At 33.0% G+C, this 19,208-nt stretch overlaps 1 protein-coding gene across 15 annotated transcripts in view; it reads left to right on the forward strand.

Moving 5' to 3' along the window:
• The window catches only part of LOC148599526 (outer dynein arm-docking complex subunit 4-like), a 28,451-nt gene extending 9,688 nt beyond the window's left edge, over window positions 1–18,763 (forward strand). For 5 of the 15 annotated variants that reach the window (XM_088559385.1, XM_088559382.1, XM_088559387.1 and 2 more), the window contains 8 exons: window positions 598–810; window positions 3,277–3,484; window positions 6,034–6,120; window positions 7,833–8,029; window positions 9,037–9,264; window positions 10,538–10,582; window positions 13,932–14,240; window positions 17,561–18,763. In XM_088559385.1, the coding sequence (XP_088415511.1) occupies window positions 598–810; window positions 3,277–3,484; window positions 6,034–6,120; window positions 7,833–8,029; window positions 9,037–9,264; window positions 10,538–10,582; window positions 13,932–14,240; window positions 17,561–17,592 (1,319 nt within the window). In that variant the 3' untranslated portion in view covers window positions 17,593–18,763. Of the gene's footprint in view, window positions 1–597; window positions 811–3,276; window positions 3,485–6,033; window positions 6,121–7,832; window positions 8,030–9,036; window positions 9,265–10,537; window positions 10,583–13,931; window positions 14,241–14,901; window positions 15,167–16,421; window positions 16,515–17,560 lie in introns of all 15 variants that reach the window. The other 10 variants (XM_088559398.1, XM_088559395.1, XM_088559390.1 and 7 more) reach the window with 9 other exon arrangements.
• Window positions 18,764–19,208: the final 445 nt, after the last annotated feature.

Below are 19,208 nucleotides of genomic sequence, written 5' to 3' on the forward strand. Positions count from 1 at the left end.
GTTAAAAGAATAGGCCTGCAGCAGCGCTAAGCTTGTCGTAAAAGGCGACTAAATAGTGCTCAGAAACCTAGCCGGGGGCTAGGCGCTCTGCCCACAGAGCAACTGGGATGTGTGCCCCAGGTGGTGGAATGGGGTACCCCTGGCGTGTTACATGCTGGGGTTGTCAGGCTATAATACGGAAAACTTGACCGCAAACCATAGTGGTGCACCGTGTTGGGAATGATGCCACGTTCCTCGCACGTTAAAGAACCCTGCTGTGGTATTTGATAGGAGTAGGAATCTTTGCGCTCCGCCACAGGAGGCTAAATTGCCCGACCTTACCCATCCCCACTTTTTCCAGTGGCAATCAACATTTGTCGATCCTATTATCCTTGTGTCCCATCCTTTTTTTTCATTTCATGTTCATTTAATCATCCATTTCATGTTCATCGTCTGAATATAGCTGAAATATTGCTGCTCGGACGTTAAACCCCAACAAACAAACAAACAAACAAAACACATGTAAATTATATGTTGCAATTTTTCCTGTGTAATGAAGTAATTGCTTATACTAAATCATGTTTTATTTTTAGTACATGTGGATTATTTTCTCTGTAGGTTTAACAGGTGGAAGAACATCCATGGAAAAAGAAATCAAACATAAAGTATATGATGGTCTGGAATACTTACATTCTCGTGCTGATTTCTGGCGCCAACAGAAACCTATGTATGCTCGTAAACGAGACAAGGAAAAGCAGAGACGCAGTGCCAACAGGAGTGCCAGAGATCCTAGATCTTATATACTCAGAAGTCTAGATGAAATTGAAGAAGGTAAATTAATGATTGTATAAAAATAGATGGTGGCATTTTGATAATTTTTTACCTTTTTCTCAGACCTCAGGTTTAAGCTATTGTAGATTGTTTTCATGATAGAATCACTCTTAAGTTGAAGTGTTGTAAGAGGAATAAAGGGAATCAAGATTCTAGCAGAAATCAAAACAATGTAAGCCAGGGACAATGGCTAGGCATGAAAAACAGACATACACAACAAAGAATGTAATCCAGGGACACAGACCAGGCATGGAAAACAGACATACACAACAAAGAATGTAATCCAGGGACACAGACCAGGCATGGAAAACAGACATACACAACAAAGAATGTAATCCAGGGACACAGACCAGGCATGGAAAACAGACATACACAACAAAGAGTGTAATCCAGGGACACAGACCAGGCATGGAAAACAGACATACACAACAAAGAGTGTAATCCAGGGACACAGACCCGACATGGAGAACAGACATACACAACAAAGAATGTAATCCAGGGACACAGACCAGGCATGGAAAACAGACATACACAACAAAGAATGTAATCCAGGGACACAGACCCGACATGCAGAACAGACATACACAACAAAGAATGTAATCCAGGGACACAGACCAGGCATGGAAAACAGACATAAACAACAAAGAGTGTAATCCAGGGACACAGACCCGACATGGAGAACAGACATACACAACAAAGAATGTAATCCAGGGATACAGGCCAGGCATGGAAAACAGACATACACAACAAAGAGTGTAATCCAGGGACACAGACCAGGCATGGAAAACAGACATACACAACAAAGAGTGTAATCCAGGGACACAGACCCGACATGGAGAACAGACATACACAACAAAGAATGTAATCCAGGGACACAGACCAGGCATGGAAAACAGACATACACAAAAAAGAATGTAATCCTGGGACACAGACCCGACATGCAGAACAGACATACACAACAAAGAATGTAATCCAGGGACACAGACCAGGCATGGAAAACAGACATACACAACAAAGAGTGTAATCCAGGGACACAGACCCGACATGGAGAACAGACATACACAACAAAGAATGTAATCCAGGGACACAGGCCAGGCATGGAAAACAGACATGCACAACAAAGAATGTAATCCAGGGACACAGACCAGGCATGGAAAACAGACACACACAACAAAGAATGTAATCCAGGGACACAGACCAGACATGGAAAACAGACACACACAACAAAGAATGTAATCCAGGGACACAGACCAGGCATGGAAAACAGACACACACAACAAAGAATGTAATCCAGGGACACAGACCAGGCATGGAAAACAGACAAAAACAACAAAGAATGTAATCCAGGGACACAGACCAGGCATGGAAAACAGACATACACAACAAAGAGTGTAATCCAGGGACACAGACCAGGCATGGAAAACAGACATACACAACAAAGAATGTAATCCAGGGACACAGACCAGGCATGGAAAATAGACATACACAACAAAGAATGTAATCTAGGGACACAGACCAGACATGGAAAACAGACATACACAACAAAGAATGTAATCCAGGGACACAGACCAGGCATGGAAAACAGACAAACACAACAAAGAATGTAATCCAGGGACACAGGCCAGGCATGGAAAACAGACATACACAACAAAGAACATAAATAACCAGAATCATACAAAGTAACAAAAGTAAATGAGCAACTCGAACTCCACTAAAAACTGGGAGCATGGACTAGGTGCACTGGTAGGGTAAGCGTTTTCTGCTTTTCTAGAAACACCTACTGAGTTGCTCATAAATAAGTATATTATTGTTAGATTTTTGAACGTATGCCATATACAGTAAAACATGTCTAAACCAATCTCTTTTTGACACTGAATAATTTGTTTGGTTAACATAGGTTCAAAATACATCTTGATTAAAAGACTTAAAAAAATGTCTGGTTTAGATAGGTTTTTGATTTATTCAGGGTCCAGATTTCACTGTACTTCATCTAGACCAATACCTGTATTATAATGATGTTTAGTGGCCTTTTTCACAAAAAATCGTAAGAGTAAAATTAGTCGTAAGTTGTGACGTCACAATACTTAACTCTATTATGACATCATAACTTACAACTAATTTTACACTCAAGATTTTTTGTGAAAAGGGCCACTGTATAGTTTTCAAGGATGCCAAATAGAGCAATTTGCTCTATGAATAGGGGTATCAACATTTTCATGGTCTTTATTTTTTTTTCGTTTACAGATATGGTTTACAGGAACTTACTGTGAAATATCTAGCCTTAAATTTGGCAAGCTTTTATTTTTACATTTCCTTAATTCTGGTGAAAATAGTGAAAATTAGATCCTTACAAAAATTTCCTGCTGTATGGTAATTTCTGTTGTCAGTTTGAAATTATGAAGAAAATGAAGCAATAAATTAAACATTGAATCATTTGTAATTGAGTGATGCTTTTATTTTGTCTAGATCAATCAGAAGGCAAATATGAACAGAGTTTGAAAAAAGCCCAGAAAGTGTTGAAGCAGGTAGAAAACATGACATCAGATGAGCTACAGAATCGGGCAGAGATTATGGCAACATTGTACAGTTCTATAGGCAATGCTTATCTTGAGATGAACAATTTCAGTCGGTCTATGGAGTACCATGAACGAGACTTAGAGATAGCTAAAGACCAGTAAGTAAAGGAGAAATATATAGATTCTTTTTCAGTGATAAAGGCCAGTGAATAAAGGAGAAATACATAGATTCTCCTTCAGTGATAAAGACCAGTAAATAAAGGAGAAATACATAGATTCTCCTTCAGTGATGATTAAATTATTCCTCCACTGTAGTTGGTAAAACTTAAATTTTTAACATGAGAGCCTTAGCAAGCATGTTAAAATCTTAATTTTACGATAGAGAGTGGAAAAATAATTTAAATTAGGATTAAGGAGAATTGTGATATTTAATCACCGCCTGATGGTTAAAAAGTCATGTGCATTTTCACTCACCAGCTTGGAATAGGAGAAATTATTTTATGTGCACATCAGCACAGAACTAATACTAATATGGTATATAGATGCCCATCCATCTGTCTTCCTGCTTGCTCACATTGTATGATGATTTTGGGGGGGATTATCATTAGGTATGGCAGGTACAGCTGGCATCATTATTAAAAGTTTGTAGGTATTAGAGGTAGATCCAGGATTTCAGATTGAAAAGGGGGGCGTAAATAAAAATAAATGCCAAGTGGAGCATGAATTTGGTAAGTAATTAAAAAAAATTCAATCATATGTGTCTGTAAATTTTGCAGTGCCAATTTAGATTTGGGTGGTACATCTCTTTGGTTACTGAGAATTCCTTAATGAGATTAAAATACATTTTTGCGTAGTATTTGTCTTTTCCTATTCATTTTCTATCACATTTTGTGATTTAGAGTTAAGGGACTTGAACAAAAACAGGCTATAGGCATATCATGTTTAGTCATTTTATTTAATTGTTCATTTGGAAATTTGACTGAAGGAAAAAATTTACATTTAATTTTGTGTCTCCCAGACCTTATCTTTAATGTAATAGTATCAAAATCTTCAGATATGTAAGGTTGGCAACAGAAACTATTCAAATTTTATTTAAATTTTTTTTTTGTGAACGTTTGACTTTTGTCAAATGAAACCAAAAACTAATCCTATACTTAAATGATTTTTTTTAAAACAAATCTTTAATTAAGTGCAATTAAACAAAGCATGCAGTTAGAATAAATTTGTGTGCTATTTTGGTAACATTTCTAATTGATCTGTAGGATAAGAAAGAGAAGAAAAAAGAATAAAAAGAAAGGGTAAAATACATCTTCATGTGAAATAACTGCATGCTTTGGTAAATGAAATTGTTTTAAGCTAATAAATAATGCTAATACCATGTCTGTTACTTAAATGATTTCTTAAATATACATAACACCCGTATGTCAAAGTGTCCATGTCAGAATCTGTTTTGAAATGGTTGTCATAGTTTTCATGCTGCTTTTACATGTATGTTATAATGTACACTGTTTATTGCAAATTACTTCATGTTAAGCTGTCTTAGAAAGTGACCTCTGGTCTGTTTTGTTTGCACATGCACTGCTTGGGTCACTGTGTCGTGAGACCCCCATACTTACCTCTTATTATAAAGCTCTCAAATTTTTCCACAACATAGTTTATATTTGCATGTGGCTTATACATGTGTATATTGTTTAGTACATAGTGCTTTAAGTTGAAAACTGTCTTTGACAGTGCCTTCTTTTTGTCTGTTTCATTTGTACATTGCTACTAAGGTGGATATCTAAATTACAAAAAAAATACCAACAAAATATATTGCAGATTTCTATATGCTGTACATTTGGACATTTCCCCTACTTCACTATTGTTATAAAACTTTCAACTTTCTCAGGTTGTGGGAAATTGGGGATTTGTTCCTGGGTCTAGTAATACTGAAGACTGCAATATCGATAGTCACTGCTCTGTTAAATACATTGTATACTTTAGAAAGAGAGCATAAATGGACAAATTATAATAGAACTATAACCTGGAGGCCCTGGTAATATTTTCATTCCACAAGTTTCTCTCAAATATAACCCTTGGTCAACAGTGACGTCTTCTGATTGGTTGAGCAAATATGACATTATTTTATTTACTCTATACATTCTAATATTCAAATTTAAAAAAAAATGTGTTTAAATATTTTTGTCATATCATCTTCCGATACAAATGCTACAAATGCGCAATAATCAAGTTAATTTAGATAATTTCATCTTTGTTATAATTTTATTTTGTAAGAGGCAATTTACTCATATATTGTGCATATCCATTGCTGGGGACCTGGGTCTATATTTTTGCAATCATAGGGTTAATAATGATCAGGAAACCAGATTAAATAGAATTAGTGATAATCCGTGGGTCTGTAAAGTATTTCTTAAATGTTTAATTTAATACAATAATACCAATCATATAGATTTTGCAAATTTGGTATGCTGTACATGTGTTTCAAGGAGTGACCTCTCATCAGCAGCCTTGGAACCAAATACTTAGGAAGTTCAAGATTAAGAAATAAAAATGTATACAAGAACTACTAAAAACCATATTTCACAATCAGTACTGATAAGTTGTACAATGGTATTGAAATAAGAAGCTAGATCCCGCACCAAATAGTTATAAAGGTGGGCATGAACTTCATCATAACTGTAATCTGTAACTGTATTTTATTTTTCAGTGACTTAGAAGATGCTAAATCTCGAGCCTTGGACAACTTGGGTAGAGTGTATGCCAGAAAAGGAAGCTTTCAGAAAGCTATTGAAGTGTAAGTTCTGTTGTTGTAATATTAAGTTTTTTTTATAAGGGGCAATTGTAATCTGATAAGGCTATCTCTCAACAGTGTCTTACCAAATACATGTTTATTTCATTCCAAAGAATATGAAATTGTTCCTTTGTTAAGCTCATCTCTTCAAATTTTAGGCATGAAGGCCTTGTTTTGTCCCCCACTGCAACACATGGTGTAGTGTGTCTGTCTTCAGGTCTGTTCATTACATTTTGTAAACACTTGTACATCTACTTTTCTCAATAAATTTGGAAAGAATTTATACCAAAGTTTACTGCAATAAACCTTTTGGACAATTTCAACAGTGACCATGTGATATTGTGAGAGTTGTGGAAATGGAAACTTCATGTAGGGGACATGTGAGGAGAAAAGTTCACAGACCTCCCTGTTCACATCCAAGGTTGTTAAGCAACAGTCATTTTCATACTGGGGGGCGACTGGAGGTATTTAAAAACAAAATCATTCAAAAGTTGAGAAAAGCATTTTTTTTACTCTACCATGAACAGAAAAAAAATAATGAATCAATATTTCCCCCATTATTTAGCAATGTAGATTTTCAAATAAATTTTGTTTACTCTGACTGCTGCTGAAAATTTTTTTTTCGCATTTAGATGACGGTAAGATAATGGTCAATGCCTTACATGTAGAAAATAATAAGTATACCGACCTTTTGTTTTAAAAGAATTGCCTAGCGGGAATTACTTCATGCTTCTGTCCTGAAGGGGTCTAGCATGTTTTACTATTGTTCAAACTTACATCTGCACCTGGTTCATAAAAGTGTGATCAAGGGAACCAGGACTTGAAAGATTACCAATGGTTACATAATTCTAAGGATATGGACTAGACAAGGATACACACAACAAAGAACACAAAATAACCAAAATAGCATGTACATAGAAACAATAGTAAATGACACCCCTAAAATCTTGCAGCATGGACCAGGTGCACTGGTAAGGCAAGTGTCCCCTGCATGGGTAGGGTTATTGCCAACTGTTTTTTTTTTTAGAAACACTAGCTGTGTTGCTTAAATACAAAAAATACCTGTTTTATATATTGTGAATTCAATGTGCTGTACATGTGTTTCAAGGTGTAAGCTCTCATCAGCAGCATTAAAATCGAATATGTAGGAAGGTTATAATCAAAATATTAGTTGTATACGAGGAGTACTCAAAACCAAAACTATCGAAAGAGGAAGCCAAATCCATCATCGAGAAGTTCTACCATGTGCAATGCAAGGAATGAAGTCCCTCAGTGTTTGACATATTTTTAAATTTGGAATACTGCAAGATTTCATAAATAGGGTAGATACAAAATTATATACTTTGTGGTCAGACAAGTCTGACTACTGGGTTGGTGAAAACCTTCAGGGAACTCAGGTCTTAAAAATGTCATACTTTCAGTTCCAGTGGAGTTTGGGTTCATCATTTGTGTTTATTCTTTGAGTTATTACTTTGTGTCATATATGGTGCTTTGTCATTTTTGTAGCATTTTTCCCTTGATTATGAATGTCATATTTCCTTCTAATCTTGGTCTTTTTGCTTTTACCTTCATATTTTGATATATTAAGAATAACCTAGAAATTTAATATACTGCTTATATGATGATGCAATACAGTACCATTATGTCCAGCATCCACAGTTTCTCAAGTATGGTATTTTAAAAAATCTATGATGGTTATCTTTTTGGTATTACAGTTGGAGCGAGAAGATACCAATGAGCAAATCACCATTAGAAAGTGCTTGGTTGTTCCATGAGATTGGTCGATGTCATTTAGAATTACAGCAATTTGTAGATGCTAAAGATAATGGTAGAAAAGCTTTAGAGGCAGCTAAAGAAGCTGAGGATGACACGTGGAAATTACATGCCTCTGTTTTAGTAGCTCAGTCAGAAGGTAGAATGAAACATATATCGTATGGCAGATTAATAATATTTTTTTTGGGGGGGGGGGGGCATAAAATTTGTAATTTTGAGGCAAAAAGTGTTGCGCTAATACTGAAGCCTAGAGTTAATATTTTGTGGGATTTATTTTGGTTTGTTAAAAAGGTCAAAGTAAGCATCCTGTAAAAATTACCTGCTTTATGGTAATATTTGCATTTATACTGCAACTGTTCTGAAGGAAGGCTTAATGCAATGACTGTGTATTGACATGAGATGGAAGGTTAGTGACTATAAATATTTTTTTTGCAATATTTCACATTGTTTTGAAATGTCATTGATGTTGCGACCTTACATCGAATTTGTTCTCTTGTTTTTTACTCTAAGGCTGTGGTTGATTCACACACATTTTTGAGTTAAAAAATTATTGTAATTGATGAAATCATAAAATAAACATTGTGACATCCCAGCTTTACATAAAGAGGTTTTGTGAAATGGATTGCTGTATTGCTGACTTGACAAAAACATCAGTATAAAAATTGGCATGAATAAATGAAAGTGTTTAGCAGAGAATCACTTTTTTCCAGTTGTTCTAAGCCTCATCTGTATGCTGTTTTATTGTGAAGTACATTTTTGTCTATGCAATTATTTTTATTTGAAGATAGTAACATGTAATTTGGATATTTTATGTTCCATTTTCAGATATTTCAATTTGATTGTTTATTCCTCATGTTGACCAAGTTATGCTTGCATAACTAACTTTGGGGCAGTTTACACTTGCCCTAAAGTTTGTTGAGTTGCATAACTTGGTCAAAAAATTAAAACAATCCTTAATGATCTCTCCTCAACAGCAGTAGCTTCATCTTGAAAGCCTGTTTTTCAGAACTTGGTAAACTTATTTCAAAATGGAATCAGTAGATGTAGTGAGGTTTGTAGACCATGAGCATATTATTTTAATAAATAAAAAAAACTTAATGCTCCCTGAAATATACTTGGTAGCTTATGGCCAATTTATTTTAACAGTTAAGAATGGTGAATTACAAGCAGCGGCCTCCTCTTTCGAAGAATCTCTACAAATAGCTAAAGACTTACAAGACAATATAGCAGAACAAGCAATCAAGAAGGCTCTTGAGGAGGTCAATGCCAAGATTGTACGAGGTGAAGGAGACGAAGAGGAAGATGAACGTAGTGATAAACAAAGACCAGGAACAGCTGGTTCTGTCAAAATAGATAGTCGACAAGGGTCTGCAGGTTAGTTTGTGGATTTATATGGCTAAACATTGTGTGTTTTTTGGTTACATCATCTTGCAGGCATAAGGTTGTCTATAGGTTATAATTCAAAGGGTCAAGTTGTTAGGTGGACAGAGTAATAGAATTTAATTTTTCCATCATCAGGAAGATGTCTATATTTGTCTTCAGAAAAATTAGCAATAATAAAGTTGTTCTTGTGATGAAGAATTATTAGCTATAAGAAAATCCTGGTTTAAAGGTGAGGTGGTTTTATTACTTACAGGCTATATGTATATGGTAGCATGTTTAATGCTTTTACCATCACCATACCATTATCTTATCCAGAAAAATGTTAATTTTAAAAGCCATATTGAAATGTTAGAAATTGTTCAATAACTTCTTTATTACTTAAGTACTTCTCTGTCTAAGAATCAGGCAAAATGTGTATAAGGTGTGGCACATGAAGTAAAAATACACAGAGATTTTATTGTATTATCCAAATATTTATACCTCATGACCCCCAGAATGCTGTCAAAGTATTTGTAAAGTTTTCCTTAATAATAGTTCAAACTTAGTAGAAATGCGCAATGGGAGAATTGGGGGGAAAATATTCCCAAACTTTTTCAATATATAAGCAGGGATAAATTTAAATAGCTTTTCAGTTGTTTTCAAGATGTATTTGAATATAATTGAGGCAAAAAAGACCAAATTGAGAAAAATGATGTGCCACTCATTGCCTGATTCTTACACAGAATGGTACTTAAGTAATATAATCTGTTTTAAAATACTTTTCATGGTATGAATATCTTTATGTAGTTCTAAATGGATTTATGTATTTTATTTATCCATCTGACATTGCAAAGGAATGCATACTTAATCTATTTATATGAATGTCATAGTAGTATAAGACAGTTATAAGAAATTAAATGAGTCATATAATTATATGGAAGCTTAATTTTTATGGCTTAACTACAAAAAAAAAAAAAACATTAATTAGATGTAACTTAAGTTGAAATAAGTTTTCAGAAATACATTGACCATATTGTTATAATAGATTATTTGCATTTTGAAAGTTTAAGAAACAGTGTCTCACAATATGACTTGTTGATTATCACATTTCTCCAGTCTATTTATCCTTGGTTAACAGTGTGAAATACTACTTCTATCACATTTAAACAGTACTGGTAAACAAAAAGTATAAAAAAATGTGTTTGATAAGGGTAAGTGTACTGTGTAATGGTCAGATACAGAAATAGTGTAAGATTATAATAAAATTATGATATTTACCCATTAGAGATTAATAGAGGTAACAACTATGAGGAGAACTTTGAGGAAGAAGGTAAAATATGTGGTACCTCTGTGTAGCCATTGTACCTCTTTAACTGTCTGTATGGCTTTTTGAAATTAACTGCTTCGGAAAATAATGACCATACTTAGAGGATTTTTTAACAATAATTATTCTTCATTCTTTAGTTGCAGAAACATTCAAATATTACAGGTGCTCAGACATTTAAATTAAAATAGTAACTTATATAACCAAGCTAAAATGATTTTTTGGTTCTCAGGTCATCCAGTCTCTCTTTTGAGGGTACCTAATTACTATTTTTATATCCCTGCAATGTAGGAAGGAGGTTACCTGTTTTACCAGTTATTCTCACATTCTGTCATTTTATTACACATTTTTTTCTGTAACAGATTTCTCAGCTTGTGATCAATATTTGGTATATATCTTTGGCATGACAATTTATACCGTGGCTCCCCTTTTCCAGGTTCTCACTCATCTTACCTATTGTTTTAGATTGACTTTGTTATTTATTTGTGCTGCATGATGGGAGTTTCTCAGCTTCTATTGGAGAAAGTGCTTCGATATTTACTTGATGACTTGTACTATGGATCTTCCTTTCAGGTACCTCCCTCATTTGCTTTCTGTTAACTGATCCATTTAGTAATTTTTTAATTGCTACAAAATGGAAATTTTCGTACCAGATTTTTCAGCTTCTTTAAATCTGAATCTGTTGATATTTTATACAAAGCTTCATATGGTTATACTGTTTTTTGGAATGGCTTTTTATATTGGTATGATATCACTTTCCTGTTTGCCAGAGAAGCCAGGGTGTCACAAGTGAGCCTTAGCTCACACATGGCTTGTTTTTCTCCATTTTAATATGAAACAAAATAGTCCCTTCTACATAGTTTTTGTGGCTTTTTAAAGAGCAATCTCATTATTTTTTTACTGGAGGAACAAAAGGGTATGAAATCTCATTGAATGTGACCTGAAAATCAAGAAATAAACTTTAGATTACCAAATTGTTGAAAAAGATGTTATTATTTCCATAGTGTTGGTTTAAAAAAGTCATAGTAATTTGTATAGATATACTTAATGTATGAGTCCATCTAAGGATCATGCAGATGGTTTGAAGCAAAAATAAATGCTATATGTTCATATAGCTAAAATGCTGTTAACAAAACATAACAATAATTATCAAGTACAGCTATTTTTTGGGGGGATGGTGGGGTGGGAAGATGCATGAGTATGCAATCGTTTTCTTTTTTGAAATGTATGTGCTTCAGGCTTACTACAACACTGTAAGCAGTAACTATTAATTTTAATATTTTTAATTTGTTGATATTTATAATGATTTACTTATTGTTTTTTACGTGTTAAATGCATTTTAGCTGTTTTCACATGTTTCAGTTGAATGTTCATGTAGATCCACTTTGCATGATCCATTTGTGGACTGGACTGATTTTCATAAATAACATCAAATTGAGACCATATTTAAATACTAGTTAATACATTCTTTGCAGCTTACAAAAATAATGTAGATAAAAAAATTATTTTTATGAAATGCTCAATTTGTGATGTTTTATGAAATTGATCCTGATATTAATTAACTGTCACAGAATTCTTCTATGATTTTGCCCTTATTATATTAATTCTGCAGATCTTTTACCTACTGTAAACTAAAAACCATTAATGAATGCTGTAGAAGAACCACGTTTAATTAGAGTACCAAAGTTTGTGTTTTTCGTGGTTTTGTGAAACCACATTTTTCTACGATGCTTTAATTTCTGTAATCAACTAATTATGAAATTTCAAAAAAAAAACGTGATAATTATCATCCACAACTATAGGTACATGTACTTTCACAGCATTTTACTCTAAATAACAGACTCTTAACCTCAATTCCTGGTATTTGTCTATATAAATGTTCTGAATTAAATTGAAAATGATAATTGAAGTAAAATTATTCAAATATCGTAAGCCAAGGAACTAAAATAAAGCAATGCAAAGCTGATACAAAAATAAATTGACAAAATGCAGTAACTAGTTGGAAAAAAACCCACAAAAATATATAATAAAGAAGAACAAAACAGATTAACAATTATAAATAGTTTGGGCAGTTCTAAAACATTTAACGAAATAGAAGGTATGAAAGTGCAAACATTTGTGTAATTTTTATTTTGAAAAATGACTGTTTTTCAAATTTTCTGAAAAATTCAATATGAAAATTCAAGTTTGATGTAAAATTAAATTTTAATTTTCAAGTTCATAAAAAAATTATAGTTTGTAATATTTATTTTTTTTTCTCATAAAGTAGTTTTTGTGCATCTGTTATTTATAAAAGTCAACTTATTGTGCCCTTCTAAACGTCAAGACCAGAAACCTTTAAATAAAACCTCTCATGAATTTACTTTATGCAGTTTCAACATTTTTAATAAAGTACAAAAGTTTTACATTTATATTTTTTTCAGAAAGAAGAAAAAAGAAGCTACATTAATGTTTCTTCTTTTATTTTATCATATTCAGATTTTGATTGGTTGAATAAAAAGAGCACCATTTGTTTTTTATACGGTGATTGGATCAAGGCCTGGATTTGTAAAAAAAAAAAAAAAATAAATTAAATTAAAAAAGAGATTTTATTTCAAAGTCTACCAAAACTGAAATTCCAACCAACCAGATCACTTAAAATGGAAGGTTGTAAAAGAAAAGAACTTTTGGTTTATTGTTTTCTTTTATTAAATCTAAACAAGACGTGAAAATATGGAAATTCATGGTACAATATAATATGAGCTAGCGACAGGTTCTTTTTATAGACAAACTTACAAACAATAGACAAATTAAAATAAAAACAAGGACGCAGCTTATTGGCAACTTGATCTCATCTCCATTTTTAAAATCACGTGGTTGCTCATTATTTTTTCCAGACTTTAAAAACCAGACATGTAATTATTTTCTTTTTTGAGTCAATTGAACTAACGTTTTTTCTTCAGCCAATGCAGACACAAGTCGTTGCTTTTGCACACTGGTATATTAGATTAAATGTATCTAGAGTAGAAATCGGTTGTGATTTAAAAATCAATTTTTACTGGCTTTAGATGTAACTCTACCTGTTTGTCCTAAACGAAGAGGGACACACTTACAAAACAGTGCCTGGTTTCAGAAAAAAAGCTCCTCAAATCGAGATTTTCCTTATGTCTTTCCCCTGTTAACATTTTGACAGATCAAATCATTTGAAATTAAAGATTTAGGGAAAAACTCATGATTTGAGGAAACTTGAATTTTAATTTTAAACAATGTGCAAAATTAGACGAGAAAAATAATCCGTTAAAAATTTAGCAGCGTATATTTAGACTCAAGGTTTAAATTTGATGTTACAGCTTTGATATGTATGTATGTGTTTCAGCTCTTGATGGACTTAATAAGCGACTAGGTCAGAGGCAGCGAAGTCCTGATGCTAGCATTAAAACTCCACGAGGATCTGGCAGATTAAGGTCCCCTGGAAAACCTCCAGCTACCCCTGTTGGGTCTAGAGGGCGATCCCCTGTTAAATCTCCCATTAAAAGCCCAGAGAGAAGAACTCCTGCATCCCCTGCCAAAGATGGGAGGGGTTCACCTGGAAAACAACCATCTGTTTCTTTTCACGAGGAATCGGGGTCCTACACAGGGTCTGCTGGAGGTATCAAAAGAGTGGAATCTGCCGCTTCCAAAAAAGGTTAAAATATTGTTTTTGTGGGTTTTCCTCTAACGTGAGGTGGAGTTTTTGGTGTTGATGCAAACTTAACAGTTTTAGATTTATTTACCGTATAGATATTGTCATTAACCTGATTGATTAATAATTGTGTTATTTTGTTAATTTTCTTTTTAGTATAGAACAATCATAACATGACGTTTGGTATATTGAACTAAATTACACATGTAACGGGTCTGTCAAGTGTCAGTGAGTTTGTTTAAGACTTTTTTAGACAATATAGTTTCATATCAAACACGTAAGGGGAGACAAATTTGGGTACTACTTTTTCATTGGTGTCAAAAAGAACTTTTTGCCAAATGGAGGGATTTAATACTCCGATATTAAAGAAGATAATACTGAATGTGAAGCAAATTATTTTTTTTATACAAATTCTATTTTCCCATTCATTGATCTTAAGTGACAAAAACATATGTTCACTCTATAAATTGTGTGCCTTGTTATTGTTTAACTTGCTAGACCTGTTGTATGGTGTAGTGAATAAAACTAACTGATTTGATTGGTCTGCAGGATTTGACTGATCTTGTTAATAAATTAAATTTTGATTTCACTTTGCAGTTTTACTTGTTTAAACTATTTGTAGAAAAATGTTCCTTTTTCCACAAAAAATATTTGTCAACTACAGATGTTCTTTTAGGTGGAACCCCAACACCTAAAGGGAAAACAAAATCAAGAACACCCTCCCCCAGGGGTCGCAAAAGGACTCCTTCGCCTAAAGGGGTAAAAGGACACCGAAAGACACCATCTCCAAAAGGACGTCATAGGACACCATCACCGAAAGGTGACAAAAAAGGCCATAGAACTCCGTCACCAAAAGGTGCTAAAAAGGGTCACCGCACCCCATCCCCAGAAGCTCAGGATGACAAGAAAGGTTCAAAGGACTCCCTTCAGTATGCATGCACTGACATCTCACCTGATTTTTTCCCTGCTTTTTTCTATATTTGCAAAGATATCTTTTTTGTAGCTTATATATATTTTACTTAATATATGTCTATTTTTGTGTTGCTTGAAGATATTTCAGTAATTAGTACTCTTGATTCTTCCCCTAAAAATGTAAAGTTCAATTCAATTTAAGACCAACTCTTAGGAAGAAAAATAAATAAAAAAAACTGACAATATTTTCTTTGCACGTACAATTGATATAAAACAAACACATTATAATAAAAGGAATAACACAACATTTAAGTTCACGGTAAACACCATTTTTAATTAGGATTAAGCTGAAGTACTATCAAGATACTTTGAAAAAATTGATGTTTCTACTTGAAGTTGAGATATTTTTAGCACTCTCCTGAATGCATGCTGTTTAGTATTAATTCTGCTTCTGTTTTATTAACATATATTTAAAGGTCTAGCTTGATTACTAATGTCTATCTTATTTTCAGATCTTTTATTTATGCACGGACCTTTTGAATGTTTTTTTTAGTTTGTTTGTTTTTTGGGTTTTATTTTTTTACAATTGTGATTATTACATATGTACAAGAACATTTCTTTGGAGATTAGATTTTTTCCCATTTGCAAAATGTGGGTATAATCATCTCTTTCCTAGGAATTTGTATAATTAGCGCCGTATGCCTTAAGTTGTGTTACGTACACATTGTTGAATTGATTATTGAGTTTGAAAGATGCCCAGTACAGTTTTCCCTGAGGCATCTGGAAGGTGTTTAATCCATTTATGCAAAGTATATGGTTTACAATTATTGAGTAGCTGAAGAAACAACAAACACATCTACAAGTAACTAACAGACGTTAGGATATGTTTGTTTCATTATTCATGTGCAATTATTGTTTCTCTCTCTTTTTTTGAAACTTGGATAGTTATAAATATTGGAGGTGAATCTCTTGAAATGTGTTGCAAAATTTAAATTTGGCCTCATTCTCCATCAGTATACAAAAAAACAGCTGGAATGTGGAGTCTCAGAAGTTAAGAACTCTATAGTTATTTAAGGAGACCATCAAAGTCTCACAACGGGATTGCCCTTCATAATCTTACTTTTAAAAATTGTTTTGCTTGTCATTTTAGTAAATTCTCCCAATTATTTATTATTAACTAATCATTATATGAAATTCTCCCACTCAGGTTCATATTTACCGATCATTGTATGACATTCCCCCAAATAAGGAGTTGTCTATTGTTCATTACAGAACGACCGAAAGATAATTTAGACTCAAAATCAACAACAAAAGATAATATGTCTCCTGGTACTAAGAGTACTCCTAGAGGATCCGTGTTATCAGGTCTGACATTTTGGGTGGTTTGGTGGACTTTTATCACACATACACGGTTTATGGTATCATGCATTTTATTGGCTAATGATACTGTTCGAACAAGTTTATAGCACATTATATGAGAATGAATCAGAGTTTTTGTTCTTTGTTGAAAGGTTTTAAATTACAAAACGCCATGGTATAGGCAGCCAAATTTCTTAAATCAGTTTTTGGTCATTTTTTTACTTGTTTCGTGATCGACATCCAAATTAAAATCAGGATTGTTCCTTTGCGTCCTGACATTTGTATTAAAAGCCCATAACTATCTGGAATATAAAGTATTTGGGTCTCCTTAATTTAAATGATGTTAACAATGAAGTCCATTAAACTTCACATTTTGTCATCTAGCATGGGGAAGAGAAGCACACAAAACACTGCTATTTTTGTATTTTATATAAGTGACAGTTTGACAAAAATAATGATTTCTAAAGTTTGTTCATAGACCTAATGCAAAAGCAAATTCCTGTTATACTCGGTTGTTATTCTTTTCATTCTTTTCCTACTAAGGGAGTTTTTAACGTCCTTGACTACCCTGTCGGGTCTCGCACGGACGATAAATTCTTTTCATTTCTTTATTTCTGGTTATATACCTTTGCGTGAAGCTGTAAACAATTTTGCACATTCTATTAACGTATATTCACGGTTTCATTGTTGTACTGTAAAACCTGTATACAATGTTTTAGGTTTTAATTCAGTAGTTTACAACATTGTGATACTTGTTATAAAAGATAAACTGATGCCTTTCTGTAACATTGATTCATAATTAAAATAAGAATGTACTATTTATTGAAACAGATTCATTGTGTTATTGTGTCAATTGATTTTCTTTTTGACTTTAATAATAAAATAATTGTTTGATAAATTTTAGGTCATGTTTATAACAAAACCGTTTGTACTTCAATTTACATTTTAGGGAAATTTGCATTTGAACACATATTTAAACGTCCAATTTACGTTTAAACTGTAAAATGTAGTGATCTTCAATGATTAAGATGATTTGCTTTTTTATTTTTCAGAGGAGTTAAAAAATGAAGAGGAAAAAGAATGAACAATTGACTCTAAGCAACTAAGTAACGTGACTTTCGTGTGACTGAAACATTCCGTCCTACGCATTTACAGGATCTTCTTGTAATCTGTGATATTTTGTTTTTTTTTGTGTATCGAATACGTTTAATTTTCAAAAATTGTTTCTACGCATTCTTTATTTATCTGTAAGTTTTTAATTCTTAAATGTAAATTCATCTGGTACACGTTATTATGTGATATACATGTGAACAAACACAAAATCTGGCTTCAGATTGTAAAATTTTGCCAGATCCTTAGACAGAGAAGTACTTAAATCTTATTTTCAAGGAAATTATTTATAAGGTTTACAAGGTTATAGAATAATTGCTTGATTGAAAGTTGCTGTTTACAAATGTTTGCTTGAATGCTTGTTGATTATCTATGTATGTAAGGGTCGTTTGTATACAAGATAAATTCTATAGGAAGTATTATGATTTAAACCAGCATATCACTACCCAGTGGACATAAATAAAATTAAATATAATTATGACTATTAAGTATGCACTACTTTACTTTAAATCTTGCACGCGACAAGAAATAAATATACTTTTGATTTGCATTTTTTTTATTTAAGACATGATCACGTTTATTTAAGTTTTAGAAAATACTTAAAGGATTTTTTTTAAAAGTACACTATGGAAACTTTTGAATGATTTTGAAATTATTTAAAATAAAGTCTTCTAACATTTTTGACCTAATGTTTTTTCATAACATCCTAAAATGTCAAAGAAAAAAACAGAATAAGTCATTTTCAAAAAGAAAAGACGCAGAAGTTCAGTGGCGGGTGCAGGGGGTTCATGATAAAATTGACAAAATTGGTAAATAATGTTCTAGCACTCCCTTTTTTCGAGGAACCCCGACTGGCACACTTCCTTTTCAAAGTGTCTGCATCCGCCCCCGAAGTTATATTAAAAGAATTCATTACTACTCCTACTTTGTTTTGACTAATTGATTAAAATTACCATGAACATGATATTAAGTGAAAAAAAAGAATCTACAAATAAGGTATATGGTAATGCCAACTGATTTTTCGTGTTTTCATTTTCAACGATAAATATATTATAATGTTATGCAGAAATATCTACGAAGGTCTTTAAAGGGAAAAATGTTTTCTTAAATTTTAATCTGTTTTAGAATAAACATGAACATCTGTGTATTATGGATTTTAATTATGACGTCAATGTTCCCATTTTATGATTTCTATTTAGAAGAGCAACTCCATTTCAGTTTTGTTTATGTTTAACTTCATGAATGTGTTTTCAAAGTACAATAACTGAATTATTACGAGAATATGTGTGGTGAATATTTCAAAGAGACAACACCCCCATCTGGATGAAAATGTTAGCCCAAGACCACCCACTGGCCATAGTCTTTAATGAAAGACGAGGAAACCCTCACACCACAGGGCAGACTGCAGCTTGCCCAAACATCAGATACACCGGCACAGCGAAAGATTTGCCCCTATATACTCAAGTATCATAAAATTAAACTAAAGGTGAAAACGAAAGTAGACATACAAAACCCAGAAATTCTGGACCACGAACAGGGCAAAAATGCGGCAGGGTTAAATTACTTTGGCATGATCACAATCCTCTTTTA

The sequence above is a fragment of the Perna viridis genome, chromosome 13 (assembly GCF_037379345.1).
Source record: "Perna viridis isolate PV_CMFRI_1.1 ecotype Kerala chromosome 13, ASM3737934v1, whole genome shotgun sequence".
Classification (NCBI taxonomy): domain Eukaryota; kingdom Metazoa; phylum Mollusca; class Bivalvia; order Mytilida; family Mytilidae; genus Perna; species Perna viridis.